This window comes from Myiozetetes cayanensis, unplaced genomic scaffold (assembly GCF_022539395.1).
Source record: "Myiozetetes cayanensis isolate MyiCay16 unplaced genomic scaffold, myiCay2020 scf1, whole genome shotgun sequence".
NCBI lineage: Eukaryota > Metazoa > Chordata > Aves > Passeriformes > Tyrannidae > Myiozetetes > Myiozetetes cayanensis.
Genome location: NW_026086604.1, coordinates 33,444,848 through 33,461,227, shown reverse-complemented (window position 1 = coordinate 33,461,227; position 16,380 = coordinate 33,444,848). Strand labels below are relative to the sequence as shown.

The 16,380-nt window shown below is 43.5% G+C and overlaps 1 protein-coding gene and 1 non-coding gene across 7 annotated transcripts in view; both read right to left on the bottom strand.

Annotated features, from left to right (window-relative positions):
* Positions 1–16,341, bottom strand: part of MYBL1 (MYB proto-oncogene like 1) — a 33,674-nt gene extending 17,333 nt beyond the window's left edge. For 5 of the 6 annotated variants that reach the window (XM_050318498.1, XM_050318471.1, XM_050318507.1 and 2 more), the window contains exons 1-3: positions 5,724–5,842; positions 1,855–1,957; positions 1,658–1,729 (exon numbers count right to left, since the gene is read on the bottom strand). In XM_050318498.1, the coding sequence (XP_050174455.1) occupies positions 1,658–1,729; positions 1,855–1,957; positions 5,724–5,743 (195 nt within the window). In that variant the 5' untranslated portion in view covers positions 5,744–5,842. Of the gene's footprint in view, positions 1–1,657; positions 1,730–1,854; positions 1,958–5,723; positions 5,843–13,034 lie in introns of those variants that run through there. The other variant, XM_050318489.1, reaches the window with a different exon arrangement.
* TRNAY-GUA (transfer RNA tyrosine (anticodon GUA)) lies at positions 6,574–6,663 on the bottom strand. The gene is given in 2 exon segments: positions 6,574–6,609; positions 6,627–6,663. It is a non-coding gene; the product is annotated as a tRNA-Tyr (tRNA).
* Positions 16,342–16,380: the final 39 nt, after the last annotated feature.

The window sequence follows — 16,380 nt, the reverse complement described above, 5'->3', positions numbered from 1 at the left end:
TCTCTTGGGAGTCATCTTGAAGCCATCTTCACTTTTTGGGGGCAGAGTAGAGGAAAGGTTTACTTGTGCCCAGTCCAACAACAAAATGAGGCTTTGAAAACACAGAAGCTTGCAGGCCTCTACATGCTAGTAATTGAAGATGCACTTGGTTTTCCTTGCAAAAGACCATCAGTAACTGAATAAGTGCTAATTATGCCAGCCTCTATTATTTGGCTATTGAACACTGCAATAAGTCATCTAAAGAGGTTGTGGAGTCTCCATCCGTGGAGATATTCAAAACCCAAAAGGACACTGTCCTGGGCAGCCTGCTCCAGCTGACCTTGCTTGAGCAGGAGCTGTGAACCAGATGATCTTGAAAAGTTCCTTCCAACATAAACAATTCTGCAGTGGGCAACCTGCTGAACAAGAGCTTTCTTGTCTCCAGAAGCATTTGTTTACATCTGGAGAACTTTTTATTAAAAAGCACCTCCATACTACACCTGCAGATCAGTATCACCAAACATTGTATTTTCAGTTTAATACACAAGCTTTTTGATATTATCACGTTCTCCTCTGCCATTCACTCACTTGACTGATTTTTAGAAGGGGATAATGCACATATAAGGAATACTGATTTGCTTATGCACTCCTTAAATTTAGCAGCTTTGAGTTTATTCCCTGATATCTACACTTTGCCACCTGAAAAAAAAAAATCAGAAGCATCACAGTTGCACAATTATGAGGAGAATGATAAAAACTTACAGTTGTTCTGAATTTAGAATTCAAGTCTATGTTTAGCACACAGGAATTTCATAGAACTGTATCACCCCACACAATATTATAAGACCCTCAAAGGTGTGAGGGGATTTCTAATATTTGAATATTCAATACCATTTCCAGGCAGTGATTTCAGCCTTAGATCTTAGTTACATTTTTCACAGTAGGATTTCATAACATTTGTTCAGAAGAGAAACAAACATCATCAATTCTAGCTGTAGGTACTTTATACCAGTGCCTCTCATATAGCTGAAGAAACATAAATATTTGAACCAGTAGCTCTTTCACTCATTCCACCTGACCATTTGAACAGAACAGAAATTTTAAGTGTCAGTAGGAAACTTCCACAACACTGGCTAAGGTTCCATTCCTGGTAACTGAAGACATCATCAGGTGGGAAGATTTATGTATGTTAGGGAAGCAGTCATCACTATAAAAAACCAAAAGCCAACAAAACAAAACCCAACAAACACACACAAAAAATAATTTAAAAAAAAATCACCCCCTCTTTCCTATGGTGTTTAAGAAATGGATCTCACTTCTTTCAAGCAATCTTTCAGATGCAACCCACTCTCCTAACTGCTTCAGAAGCAACCCATGAACTGTAGATTACCAGAAGTAATGTAATCAGTAAGAAACAGGAATATATTCCATAATAAAAACAAATAGCAAGTGGGAACCGAAGGCATCAAGTATTTTTGATCATTTCAGACCACTGTTACAGCCTAAGCCTATAAGGTTTCCCAAGGTCTGAGCTAGATCTCAAATCTATTCTAGAAGCATTTCCTAACATAGTTTTTATTGTTATATGCTTCTGATATATATTTCACCCCATTTCCAAACTAGACATATAACCAGATAAACATCAAGAGAACTTAACTGAAACAGAGGTTCAACTTACTTGTAGATGACTAGCAATGAAAGCCCAATCATCTGTACCATTTTGTTCCACCAGCTTCTTTAGCCTTTCATCCTGTTAAAGACATAACCTCAGCCAGTAAATGTTACATGCTGTCCAAATACAATACTAAATAACAGCATATTTCGTGAGCTAATAAGATCATGTAGGAATCAAACTAAAGCCAAAAAAAGTATTACCTCTTCACGTGTCCATTTCACCTTGCTACATATCTTCTTCAAACCTTTTTGCTGTGGTACTTCATAGTCATGATCCATATACTGAAAGTCATCATCTTCCTCACTGCAGAGTACAACAGAAGAGTGAAGAAGATCAAAATAGAGTTTAAAATACCTCTGAATAATTTTTCCCCCTAATTACTTGTAGCTTTTTTCCAATCTGTACATATTGTTCTAAAATGATATACGGGGTTTGCATGATCATAAGACCTACCCCCAGCAGTTCACTGTGCCAAAGGAACAGAATGAATTTTAATTTCAAGGCCACAGAGGGGGATATGGACAGGTAACTCATTTCAATCAAGACTTAAATATTATATGAAAACTACTTTCTAAGATTCATGGCTTTGTAACACATTTGTGAATCTTTATTTTACACAAATGAGCTTATAAGATAGAGTGGTTTGCTAGTCTGCAAAACACATTCATGATCCACCTTCATAGCTGAAACAACAAGCACAAGAGTGTCGAATAAGTGTTAATTTGAGATTCTAAGTGGGCTCCCAACTTCACTAAAAGCGTTGCTCAGTGTTACAGGCATTAGATACAAATCTTTGCAGACAGATACATTCCAGCAAGAAATAACTAGGGCATCAGTGCCGAGCCTCAAAGTGCAGAGCCAGAGGGACCGGCAACCAGGTACCTCTGCGACTCCACGTAGACCACTCTCCATCTACTGGAGAAATTCGGAACTCCACAGCCTGGATAAACAAAGTCTTCCAAACAGGCGGCACAGAGAAGTGTTTCATGTAAACATCGCTTAAACTTCTGTGTCAGTGACTCGTGTTAGTCAGTATAAATTCAAACACATGTGGAAACCTAGGTCTAACAAGAACAGCTGCAGTTCCCCTACATGAATTATAGCAAAGGCCCAAAGAAGGGATTCCCATCCCAATACATGGCTTAAATTAAAAGCAGTTTCATACTGAAATGTGTATTTTTCTCCATTCTTATATCAGTACAAAGTATGATACAAATACCACAAACAGACGTTCAAAACTAAACTTACTAGTTCTGTTCAACCTTGACAATTACGTCAATTTTTCAACCAAAAGTGAAAAAAAACCCCAAACTTTCCCAGTAATGGAATTAACCTGTGCTGGTGTCCTAAGAACAGATTAGATAGGAGATCTCTACATTATTTTCCAGATCAGCACAGATTTTCCAGATTAACCACATATGCATTATTTGTCATTTCCCGTGAAATATGTTCCTGCAAGCCACAGAGGACATATCTCATTCAAAAGCACTACCACAGGATAGTAAGTGCCCACTCTTGCAGACCCAGTGTATTTAACATCACTTCTACATCCTACACCACCACCTGTATTTGCCCTACTTTGGTTCATGATGCAGCAGAAACAGTAACACAAACATATGAAAACTCTGTGCAGTTGGTGAAATACAAGGCAGTAAAATTGTCAAAAAGTCAACTGCAAGTTCCTCATGGTACAAAAAAACTAGGCTACAAAATGACTGTAAGAGCTTTGCATTAAGTGGCTTAGGACTTACAAAAAGAGAATGTAAATTCAGAAGCAACAAAGTTTTTTCTTCCTCTCACACCTCCTTTTTTTGTCTTTTGTCCACAGGTAATCAACAAACTTCAAGGGTATATCTTGGTATTATGAGAAGCATATTTTGGTATTATAAACTGATTTCATACCAAGCAAACCATACAGTTCACTTATAACTAAAATTTGGCCTTGTGATTAAGGCCTTTTTCAACACAACCTCCTCACCTACTGCACAGTAAATTAGTTCATGAAGTTTTCAGTTACGTGAAAAGTCATGGGAATTTAAAAAAAGAAGGGGCTCCCTGTACAGGGCAGTGATGTTGATGAGAGCGCCAGTATCAGACACCGTGGATTCCCCCCTGGCAGCAGTAGTGGTTCAGAGCCCTGTGCCTGAAATTCTCCGGCAGCACACGTGTCCCACAGCCAAACTGGCACAGCCCTGGATGCCTCCATGCACTTAGCAGGTGTGAGGACCAGCCAAGCAGGCACTGACCTCTCCTGCACCTTGATTCCACACGAATAACCACCTAGTCTGAGTCTTGCTTAGAACAGTGCTCCAATAGGTTATAAATTAAATACGCATGAATGGTTGGGACTACCAATTTAAGTTTTCAATTAAACAAAGATTTTCAAACACGTGGGGTTGTTATAGCTCACTGACAATTCTTCTGCAGTTACGAAACTGCGCTACATCCCTGCACCAAAGTGGAACACGGCCACCAAGTTTCATCAAATAAAACATTTGGAACAATAAAGCAAGTATTTTGTGAGCTCTGTGCTAGCCATCCTTGCAATTCTGAGTTGAGAATTATTAAAGGAAAAAAATCAAGCCTGTAAATGCAACAACCAAGAACAGTTTAAAATTAATTTAATATAACATTAAATTAACTTGACTCCATTTGGCGCAAAACAATTACACCTCTCTCCCTACTCCACACCTAGATTAACAATCTTGAAATCACCTTTATGGAAACTCATAGTTTCAATAATTTAGTTTTTAGTGGAAATATAATCATCACACTTATTTGGAGATATCAACACACACTGACACAGTATTGCCCTAGGGCTACTGACCTCTAGCCAAACCTTCCTCTGCTATTCACAACCCGCTGTATTTTCAACCATGAAATCAAAGCACTCTTTAGCCATGTGAGACAACACAAGCTAAAGTCTGACAAAAAATGAAACTACTGCTTGCAAGATCACAGGTGAAAGTCTCTTAAGCTACAAAATACACATTAGGAGTAACAAGAAACATTCTGTCTCTGAGCTGATTCTTGCAGACAGCCAAGCACAGACAGCTCCAGCAGTTACCCTCTGCAAGCAAAGCCCCTTTGTGGTTTACACAACTAGAGCCCCAAAGCATTGCTTTCTTGTTTTAGTTGCAGTTTTGCAGAAAAATATTATCTTACAAACTTCTTCCATGTCAGAGAGAAAAACACAGGCGGAGTTTTAACATCTATAACTTTGAAAGTAGTCTCAATTACAGGAAAAGTATGCATTCATGGTAAACCCCTGATGCCTTGGGTAACTCACTGAGTATCCTTTCCTTTTTCAATCCTAGTCCTTCTCTTGTATTTCTTTATCACTTTTCAAAAACTGATTTTCTATTTAGGACAAGAATAACCATAGTGACAAAACAGTTCTTCAAGGCCACCTTCTGAATACAAAGCAGAGACACACCCATTTTCATATCAATACGACAAAAGGTGTATGAAACCCATCTGGGGCTGCTGATGGAGTTCTTGAGGAAAACATTATCTCTCAGGAATATTTCAGGATAGATTGTGACATCCTCAATCAAAGGATATGCCAAATCAGAGAAAGTAGGTGTATTGAAGATACTGGAAAAATCAACAGGCCCAAATCTTACATCAAGGCAGTGCCAAAGCCACTCGGGAGGTGAAAAGGAAGAAGTACTACTCCATCAGAAGGCAAGTAACCAGCAGGGAAAGCCGCTGAGCAGACAACGTAGTTGTTACTAACAGGCTCAGTTGTCCAGGTAAGCTACGACAGACGGCCCGAGGGAAAGCACAGAGGTGAGAGCAGCTGCCAGGGGAAAGGCGGGATTTGTACCCGAGAGGTGGTGCCCGCCAGCCCGAGGGAACAGATACCTGTGCGGTGCCGGAGGGGGGAGGGAGGTGGGCAGTGACAGCCGAGGCGATGGCAGGAGGCCGGAGCGGCGCTGAGGGGCGGGGCGGCACCTGGCCGGGATCCCGGGGCGCGGGGGGCACCGGGGCGCGGGGCGGCGGGGAGGCAGCGCTGCCCGGGAGGGGTGGGGGGCACAGAGCGCACGGAGCCCCGGTCCGCACTCACCTGCGCCGTCTCTCCGCCATCCTCGGGGCGCACCATAGGGGGGGCCGCCACGGCCGCGGGGCGCAGCGCGGAGCCCCCGAGCCCCGCCCGGGCTCCCTCTCTCAGGACAGGGCAGGGCACGTAGCAGGGCACTGGTGGGTCAGGAAGGCTCGAGGCGGGCAGGTATCCTCCCAGGGCCCGCTGCTGCCCGCGGTGCCCGCAGCACCCCGCCGGCCGCCCTCAGCCCCGGCCCGGCCCGGGCGCGTCAGGCATGGCTCGGCCTGGCCGCTGCCCGCAAGGACGGGGCGCGCAGCGGCCCCTTTCTCGCCCCGGCCGGTGCCTCGCTCCCCGCTGCTGTCAGAGCTGCCGCGGGCTTCGGCGGTGCGCGCCCGCCCTTCCCGGGCTGCGCTGCTCTGCTTTGCTCCGCTGTTCAGCGCCGCCCTGCCCTGCCCTGCGCTGCGCTGCGCCCGCCCGGCCCCGGCCCTGCCGCCCCGGCCGCCGCCGCCGCCGCTCGGGCTCAGCCGCCGGCGCTCGCGGCGCGCTCGGCCGGTGCCGCCCGAATCTCGCGCGCAGCCTCCCCCCCGCGAGCCGCCGTTTGAATCTGCGCAGGCGGACTGACGCCCCATTGGCCGCCGCCGCCCGCACGCGGCCCCGCGCGCCGGGCGGGGGCGGGGCAGGGCCTCGCGCTGGCGGGCGGGCGGTGTGACGGCGCCGCGGGGGGAGCGGGTCCCGCCGGCGCGGGAGCCCCGTAACGCTTCGCCGCGAGCGCCCGCGAGCCGCCCCCGCGCCCGCCGCAACGGCGGCGCCTCCCGACGGCCGCAGGGAGGAAAAGGTAACGGCAGGGCCGCCCCGCGCGGCAAAACCGAGCGCCTCCTTCGAGCCGGAATCGAACCAGCGACCTAAGGATTCCCGCGGGCCGCGCCACTACAGTCCTCCGCTCTACCAGCTGAGCTATCGAAGGGAGCTGGCGAATGCTTCCCGCTCCAGAGTAGAAAACCTTCTTCCCGCCACCACTGATGATGCGCGTCGGGATCCCCTTCTTGCGGAATCGAGCCAGGATCCCCTCCCCAGGAAGAACCGGAGCGTAAAAGCACGCTGGGGACCGAGACCCGGCAGCTCCCGGCCCTGCGTGCCGCTGCCGGCGGGCCGGTCAGCGCAGGGTGCGGCGCTCTCAGCCGCTCACGCTGCCCCGCCGGGCGCGGCGTGTCTGGCGCTCCGAAGGCAGCGCTTCCCACTTCCCCCCCCTCGCCGAAAATTCCATGCCCTGTGGTTACACGCGTGCCTGAGGAGCGAGAAGCGCGGGTTTCATCACACCCAGCCATCGCTGTGTTACGGGGCTCCTGCTCCAGCCGCTGCACTGGTCTGCTGAGAAAAGGTCACCCCCAAAGGAATCACGGAATCAGTTAGGTTGGAAAAGGCCTCTGAGATCATGTAGTCTAGCCTACGACCAAATACCACCCTGTCAACTAGACCATGTCCAGTTTTTCCTTAAACACCTCCATGGACGGTGACTCGACCACCTCCCTGGGCAGCCCAGTCCAATGTCTAATCACTCTTTCTGTGAAAAAAAGCTTTCTCCTGTCCAACCTAGACCTCGCCTGGCACAGCTTAAGACTGTCCCCTAGTCCTGTCACTCGTTGCTTGGGAGAAGAGACCAGCGCTCACACTGCTACAACCTCCTTTCAGGTAGATGTGGCACCACATCCTCACGTGGCTGCGCTGACAGACACATGGACTCTGTGGAGCTCCTAGGGAAACAGGATGGGAGCACCTGATGTGAAGACGCGTCGGCAGCTGTACAGCCAAAGAAACCCAGAAGGGTAAGGGCAGTGTTTAAAGGTGCTCACCCACAGCGTTCACTCAGCTCTGGGTGCTCACATCCATTACAGGGCCCAAAACCAAGCTTTTTGCTTTAATAAATGGAACATGATTTTTACTTTAATGGACAAAAAAAAAAATCAGCAAAGCAGCATATAGCTTCTTGTTACAAATACATTTTTTTCAGTGGTTTACTTATGGAAATTTGCTCGCCACCACCACCATCACAGTGGCAACAATCTCCTGACACTTATCACCAGCGTAAAGTACAAGTTACATTCCAACAGAACCTTTCTGTTTTCTAGGTATTCCTATATACAAAAGTCTTTATCTGGAATCATAGAATGGTTTTGGTTGGAAGGGACCTTAAAGATCGTCTCGTTCCAACCCCCCTGCCATGGGTAGGGACACCTTCCACTACACAAGGTTGCTCAAAGCGCTATCCAACATGGCCTTGAACACCTTACAGGGACAGGGCATCCCCAACTTCTCTAGGCAACCTGTGCCAGTGAAGAATTTTTTTCCTAATAACTGTTCTAAACCTATTCTCTTTCAGTTTGAAGCCATTCCCCCTGGACCTGTCACTACAGGAGATGCTCCAGTTACACTTTAAGTTGTATTTAAAGAGAGATGCTCCAGTCCCTTAATCATCTTTGTTGCCCTCCGCTAGAGCTGCTGCAGGAGCTCCATGTCTCTCTTTTCCTGAGAAGCACTGACCTGGGCACAGCACGCCATGTGAGGCCTCATCGGGACTGAATATACGGGCAGGATCACCTCCCTCGACCTGCTGTCAGTGCTCTTCCTAACGCAGCCCGGGATACCATTGGCCCTCCTGGCCGCCGGGGCACACTGCTGGCTCACGGACAGCTTGTTGTCCACGAGGATGGAATTCACAGAAGTTATCTGTATAAACGAAGCCCTTTATGGAGTCCGTACATCCCCGCAGCATTATGGATGTCCCCTGTACGTCCCCACAGCCGAACGGATGATCCCATAGGCAGGTGTCTCCGAGCGGGAACGCCGGGCTCGCAGCGCCCTCTGCGCGGGCACACGGGAACTGCAGGCTCACGGCACGGAAGGGGGAACACCCACCAAAAAATCCAACTTCACCCGCGTCACAAACCTGCTGTTACAAGGGCGAACTCCCATCGTTGCATGTTTCATGGAGGAAAAAAAAAAAAAAAAAAGTTGGGGTTTTTATTTGCAGTATTTGCCTGCTGCTTGCTAATAGGCATTCAGCACCAACCTGTCTTCGCTGTGATGCGTTTTTAGCATCCAGAAATGACAACGCAGCAGGTTTCCCCACATCAAAGCTCTGACAGGAGTCTTTGAACTACAAAAGCCATAATCAAAAAGTAATAAAATCCACCCTGAGACAGGATTTGTGTTGTCAGCCTCATGCGGTATGAAATGGCATCTTTTAGCACTCATTTATATTTAATTCAAAGTGAAAGGAGCCAAAATGAAAATATTGTTGTCTAAATAGATACTTTCTTGTATATTCCCACAGTAACACATGTGTTCCTAATTTGCAGGAAATAGATCCTGAAAGCATTAGCTGAGACAAACTGCTAAATTAATAAATAGTGATAGTCCTGTTGTTAAGAATAATAACCTAAAGATGCAGTTTGTTATGACATCCAGTAAACATTCTTCTTGTAGTACATCAGTAACTATGCACCTCTCTCTTTTTTTTTTTCTTTTTTAATCCTGTTACTGTCCTATGTGACAAGGTCTAGTGTTTGGAGTTTCTTGTGCTTCTACATCACAAGAAAAAAAAATAAAATATATATATATATAAGATATTCATCCCCTCTCTCTATTTCTTCTCAGCTTCTAGTAACTTCACAAAACCAAGCCAGAGGCCTACTTCTCTCTCTTCAGAGATCTCATAGGAAGTTATTTCTTCCAACTGTTCATTGAAGAGCATCCCTAGGAAAGAAGGTGCAAACTGACAGTCTGTCTCTGTAGCACGATAGGGAACATCTCCCTCAAATGCTACCATTTTCAGGGACTATCCCCTCCCATTCCATCAGGACTGTCAAGGCCCACAAGCCACCAGGCTCAACCTCAATAGACTTCTGGTAGGACACTCATCAGCTGGCAACATCCGAGTCCCATTGTGTTTTCTTTCTTTGGCTGTCCTTCTCTTGTGACAAAGGAGAGCTCAGTTCCAGCCTAGACCTGAAGAACCTGACAAGGTGCAAAGACATTGCTGCAGATTCAGAATGTCAGGATGAGGTAAATGTCTCTCCTAGCTCATGGACCTTGAGTCACAGTGGTCATACTTACAGTGGCACTTTGCCACTTCCCCACTACCTTAGGACTGTTTAGCTGTGTCTCCTGACAAATCAAAACCAAATGTCATTAGAATCAGCTGTTGGCATTCAGATCCTGCTTAGCTTTTGTAGTGTTGCACAAGTGCTAGCAGCAGTGGGCAACCCACTTCCAAAGACAGAACACTCACTACAAACTTCGCTGGAGGACACAGTGATGATCCTGTCACTTGTTCTGTTATTTATTCCTTCTTGCTTAGTTTCCTGCTAATCTGCAGTGGGAAAATTTGTATTAGGCATTCATTATGACTCCAACCAACAGCAGACTCTGATCTTGCTGAAAAAGAGGTCCCTTTCTGTGCAATGCTGATGCTTCAAAAAATGTTACCTAGTTGCAGTAATATAAAGGTACCACGCTATTAGGCCATATGTTAATTCCATATGTGTATTACTGGGCTCATTTGTTACTGCTCCAATTTTTTGAGAGTTCCACCTATTTCCTGATAAATCCTTTCATGAATAAAACAGTATCAGTCATGACCTCATTGCCTATTGTCAAAAAGCTGAAATAATGGAAAAACTCTCAAGTCATGTGCAGAGGATTGTAATTCTTTGCTGCTATGCATCAGAATGTAGTAGTGAATTCAGGCAACCAATTCAACATTTATCTGGACAATAAAACAACATATGGATATTTCCCAAGAGGCACAGGGCTTAACGCCAGTGACATGCAGTTAAGAATAATCAGTCTGTCCTAATGATCTCCCCGTAAGTTGTTCAGAAACCTTATAACAAGAGAAACCCATCTTTGTCAAAGATGATTCTCAGCACAATCAATCAACAAGGCATGCAACTGAATTCTTGCTATGAGAGAAGAATCTAGCAAAATTCCTAGAAGGAATTCCTTAAGCTCAGGAATCAGATTTTTGAATTGTGGAAAACAAGTGGCTTATTTCCTCAGCAATCAGTTTCCCAACCAATTGCTGCCAGTCTCATAGAAGTAAGATCTATAAAGTAAAAGAAACACTTAATGATTGCTAAAATAAAGAAAAAGCTCAGTGTAGATGAGCTTACAATTTTTTTACCCAATACTTTCCTTTTAGTAGTCTTCAATACTTCATCACCAGTTCCCCTAGTGACTATAATCTTCAGAGCTCAGCACTGGCTGAAACACCAAATATGTCAATCAAACCACATCCATCCACCAACTCTTCAGCTCAGCTGCTTGACTTGGTCAGAATTCACTGTCACAGCACTACTCATTCAGTACCCAAGGTGTTGTGGCTTGCATCATCCCTGTGGGGGTTGAGCTTCCTCCCCATGTTTGGAGAAATTCCTGATGAAGAGCACAAGGGTACTCACCAGATACTCTTTTAAATTAAAATAGTTCTCCATATGACAGCACCTTATTACCTGCATCTGCTCCATGTCTCAGTACCAAAGATCTCAGCTTGTCATTAATACTTGAGTCATGTCACAGTCAGTTCAGGGAAGCTGCAGTTCAGAGCAATTTCAACTTGCTGTGGGCCTTCAGAGTCATACTTAGAGATTTTCTCTTTTCTTTTCTCAACTCCTTGTTACCAAAGTTTCTGAAGGGCAATTCATGGCTGCTGAAAACTATCTGGTTTTCTTTCTAAATGCTTCTCACAACATTTTCCTAACATGTTAAGTCTCATGGGAACAACAACTTCACCCAGAAGAGCTAGCAAGTTCTGTGCACTTCAACTCAACCTACTTATACAGCCTTTCAGAGAGGGAAAAAAGTGCTGTTACCTCTGCCTAACTCAATTAGCCTGTGTTCTGACACAGACAAATTGCACGCACTTCGTGATTTCATGAATTTTGTTTCACTGCATCAACATTATTCATGCTAGTGTAAGGAGGGTGGAAATGTAAGGCTAAAAGGCCACCATATCACAAAAATACCAAAATAATCACGTGTGTCTGGATGGGCCCAGAATTTATGCTTGTGCATTAGCCTCTGTGACAATTATGCACACAAAACATCTCGCATGTTTCCAAAGCAGCCCATATCACCTTATCAAGGAGGCAGTACAACTACTTAACGAATTCTGAGCTGGCCTTGGGATGAAGCCTTGGACTGAAAACAACCACCACAGTTCCCAGGCTCAGAAGATCAATTAAGAAGCTCCAGGGATAGTACCAGAGACTGACACCAGGATCCTCTTGCTCAGAATGCAAGGTAGTGGTGTCAGTGCACAGTTCAGATGGATGCTGCCACTTCAAACCAAGTCCTAAACCTCACCTCATCTGCTAACAAGTACAGCAGCAGCTGCACTGATTGACAGTATTCCTTTGAAGGGACAAATTTCATTTGGCAACTACATCACCTATGGTTTCCATGGCACGGACATTTAATTTATATGAGGCACTATCAAGGCAAACATTACTTTTTAGGGGCTAAAAGTGGAACAGCCTTGAATCAATGAAAAGGGGAGAAAACATTCCTAAACTTACACTCAGACGTTACACTTCAAGATTAATTATAATATTAATCTCAATTGATAAGCTTTACTGATTTCTCAAATGCCACTCATTTATTTTGGAAATCATGGAGGAATAATTGTATTAGTTTTGTTCAGGTATGCAAATATTTTTTAAAAAAACTGACCACTTTCACAAACATACTTACAACTTTGGAGATCGAACATTTGGAAGTTACCTGTTAATGAGGTATTACAAATACATATTGTCCCATGCTGTTTTGGAATTACATTCTAGTAGGTCATCACTACAAATGCATGAGAAGTCAACTTAATCCTTAGATTTTGTCCACCCCAGGAGTAAACAATTAGTCCTAATGAAAGGGACTAAAGCAGTTGGAGCCAGACTGAGCCAACCAAATGATCAGGCAGCAGTAACAGTGTCCCAGCAGCAGCCTAAATGAGATTCAGGCAAGCAGCCTAAATTTAATAGTATCCTTATAATAGATGAAAAGCACTGGCTTGACTTTCTACCCCAAAAATCAAAACTACTTTATAAAAAGAATAGTGTTCTGATCCCCAACTTTCCAAACAAGCAAAAAGACTATCAGGCTCCTGATTACAAAAACAAGAGTCAAAGAGGCAAATCTGCCAGTATTACACCTAGCACTCCAAAACATGCTTGCCTCTGCTGCTTCCACAACTGTAGTTTACCTCTTTTCCCAAGGCACTGTTGCTCTCATGCCCTGCAGAATTCTAGCAGGAGGGGAGAAGAAAGAGCAGAGGGTGCTTACAGATGAAAAAGACTGCACACTCCATCCTGGCTCCACTTCTGCAGTCAGAAACAAGTGTTCAAGAACGGTTCTTAGTTACTGCAAATATATTTACTGAGTCTGTTAAATGGCTCAAGTTTGAGTTTCCAATGTAGAACCTCAGGGTTAGGGTTGGAAAGATACAAAACGTTAAATTAAAAAAAAAAAAGATTACTTTCAGAATGGACAGTAGATATCTAGGAATTTTTTGGCTGCAGGCTTAATAGAGACCTCTGAGAGAGTTCAAAGTTTCCAAACTAAAAAGGGTATGAGTTATCTCAGCTGACTTCAAATGCACGAAAGAAAACAAACAAAAATGTTGGTGTATGTGGCAGGGTAAAGAAGTACTTAAGGTTACGAGAAACAGAGGGAGCAAAGAAATAAATAGTGGCATCTAGTTTCTTCTAGTGTACCATGCTTTGACTTCTCTTATTCTGAAAGCAAAAAGAAGCAGGTACTCTTGACCTTTATTTCCTGAATCCCTCCTGCTGTCTGCAAAAATAATTGCTATTTCCAGCATCTGTCTCAGGAAGCCAAGTAAGTACCTTATTTTAGAAAAAACACAGGGGGAAAAAGTATTCTTGTATGTGCAATGTTCAGATGTAGGATTTAGGTATGTACTGAGCAACACTTGAGCAGATTTGAGCACACAAATAATTAGGAATCATTTCAATCCCTGTGCTTTTAAGCTAGGCCCTTGCCTTTTCCAGCTCTTTTCTTGCTGTCATAAAACCTACACCATCATGGGGCAATGACTGGTGACATCTCAACCACTGGGGTTGGAAAGTGTATATTGGCATCTTCTGCTCCTAGGAGAAAGGAGAGGTGGATCTCAGGGAATCCCCAGATTTACAGTGAGACACTCCAGCTTCTAAAGTTCCACCATGGAGATGGAACACAGTGGACATAAAACAATACAAAACATGGTTGCCCTATAGAACTACTAGGTGAATTTTTAGAAACATGGATAAATCCTTATGTATCTTCTGCCCTTTCCTGAATATGCTGACAAGTCCTCTGTTCTCTCTAGGAATCTCCCTTCATTTCCTTCTGTGCCATACAAGGCTTCCGTGCTTGTAACAAGGTTTTTATTTCCATCAGCCTAATTTTTGTGAAATTGGATCATTTGTTGCCTCTGACTTTAAAAGCAGGAGTACAGAGGGCAATAAGCTTATAAAAACATTCATGATAAAAATGATTCAGAAGTCCAAGTGACAGATGAAAAGCAAACAGGAAAGCCAACATCAGAAGAGACCTCTTGAGGATTTGCAGAGACTGCACAAATGCATGTGGGAAAGGAGAATTTAGGATTAGGAGGTAGCATCTGTAAAATGCCTGTAAAATCAAAATTTCTCATTGTGAAAGAAGTTGCTTGAACTATGCCTTAAAGGTTTCTAAGAAATGACTGCGTTTCACCCAGCCAGGCTCCACAGATTGTTGGGTAAACCACAGCATCTTCTAAACCTTCTTCTAATTTCTGGTAACTTCTTTCCACCTGCCATCTTTCTTTTAATTCTTCACTTACTGAATACCAGTTTCCAAACAGCACAGAGCCAGCCCAGATCTACAGGATCACTTTAGAAGTGAAATTAGATTTGCTACTAGCAAGGCAAGCCACTAGAAGTATTATTTCCAGCAGAAAACAAAATTAGGTAGTCTTTTAAAAATAGAGGTGGATAAAATCCAAATACAAGTCTGTGCGGCTATCTCATAATCAATCTTTTTTCTTAACAGAGAATAACAGTCCTTTCTGAAGCCTCTTAAAGTTCCTACAAGTTACTGCAGCAGAGGTCATGCGTACACTGAAGCCTAATGTCTTTGATGACATTAATAAATGTTCAGAATCACCAAGTGTACATCAATTTAAGTAATTCAAATCCAAATAAACCCATTTCAAACCAGCTGTGGCAACTGGGTTTCTGTAAAGTCAGCTTGGCCATCAAGCCTACTATGGATCCAAGCACCTACTTCTTTCATCAATTTTTGAATACTCTTAAAACGTCACAAATCAGCAGAAGCCAACGTGTATCAAAGCCTCCACATCAAGCAAAGCGACATCGTTTCGCTTCACTTTTGCAGTCAATACAGGTGTTTGAATTGACTCTTTGTAATACCAAAAGTACCTTCCACAACTCACTACACACGCTGATGAGTAGCCAAGGTTCACTCTCACCCTGATCCCAGGAATAAGACTGTATTTTGAGGAGCCTTGTTCTGAAAGGAAGCTGGGGTTTTGCAGGGATACTACAACAGATTTACTATGGACATATACAAGAAAAAAAAAAAAAGAGAAAATAAACAATGAAGAACAACCACCAAGAACCCAGCCCCAACAACTCTAATCTAAAATAAAAATTTAGACAGATATTAAGCCTATACAATTAACAGCAGAAGTAAAATGAGAACATTTTGAAAGCACACTTAACTTTGTAGCTTCATACGTTCAGTGCTGGTTTTGGCCACATTATAATCACTGCATTAATAAAGATGAGCAAATTTCTAGCTTAGCATTAAGCATTTAAGCTTTTGAAATACAAATCTTCCAAAGAATAATTTTCAATTCTTCATGATACAACATGCAATCAAAATTAAGCCCGTGTATTTACACCCATCATTTTAAAGAATGTTTTAATGCTAGCACACTTGGAATTAAAGCCTTTCAGTAAATACAGGAAGAAGTAACACAGCGGTTTGCAGATGGGTTTCATGGCTTTTTTTTAGGCTCAAAAGTTTTGATTAAAGCTGATTTTTGAAACAAAGTACCACATGTAGCTGGTGGGAAAAGCACAGAAATAATTTAAGTAGTTGTCAATATGTTCATCTTTGAGTATTGCCAAATTTTCAAAAGCCTAGTTCTTTCAAATTGTACCATTCATACTTGAATATTATACGCAAGCAGTAAAATTTTGCTTTGAATACATTTTGACCAACATTTCAAATACAGATTGCAAGGTATCTTAAATGTCACATATGACTTGCTCAGCATTTTTCTACATCCTCTTGGTGATAACTCTGGAAAAAAAAATTAGATCTTGGATCTCGTTCGCAAATATATGAAACATATATTGTTTAGAAATCTCTCAAATTCAATTTGTTTAACGAAATATTCAGAACAGGTACAAGGTCAAAGAAACACTGTTTTCTTTGACTTTCCTTCTTTCCAAAGAGTTCTTTTAAAGAACTTTCTTTCCAAAAAGTTCCTTTTAAACAGAAGCATTACTAAAGGAAAATGGATGACATCAGATTTTACTTTTCTAAGAGTTGTACCAGTTTTTCAACTTCTGTACGAGTATTCATGTATGCAAATATAACGCAATTTATATGCAGA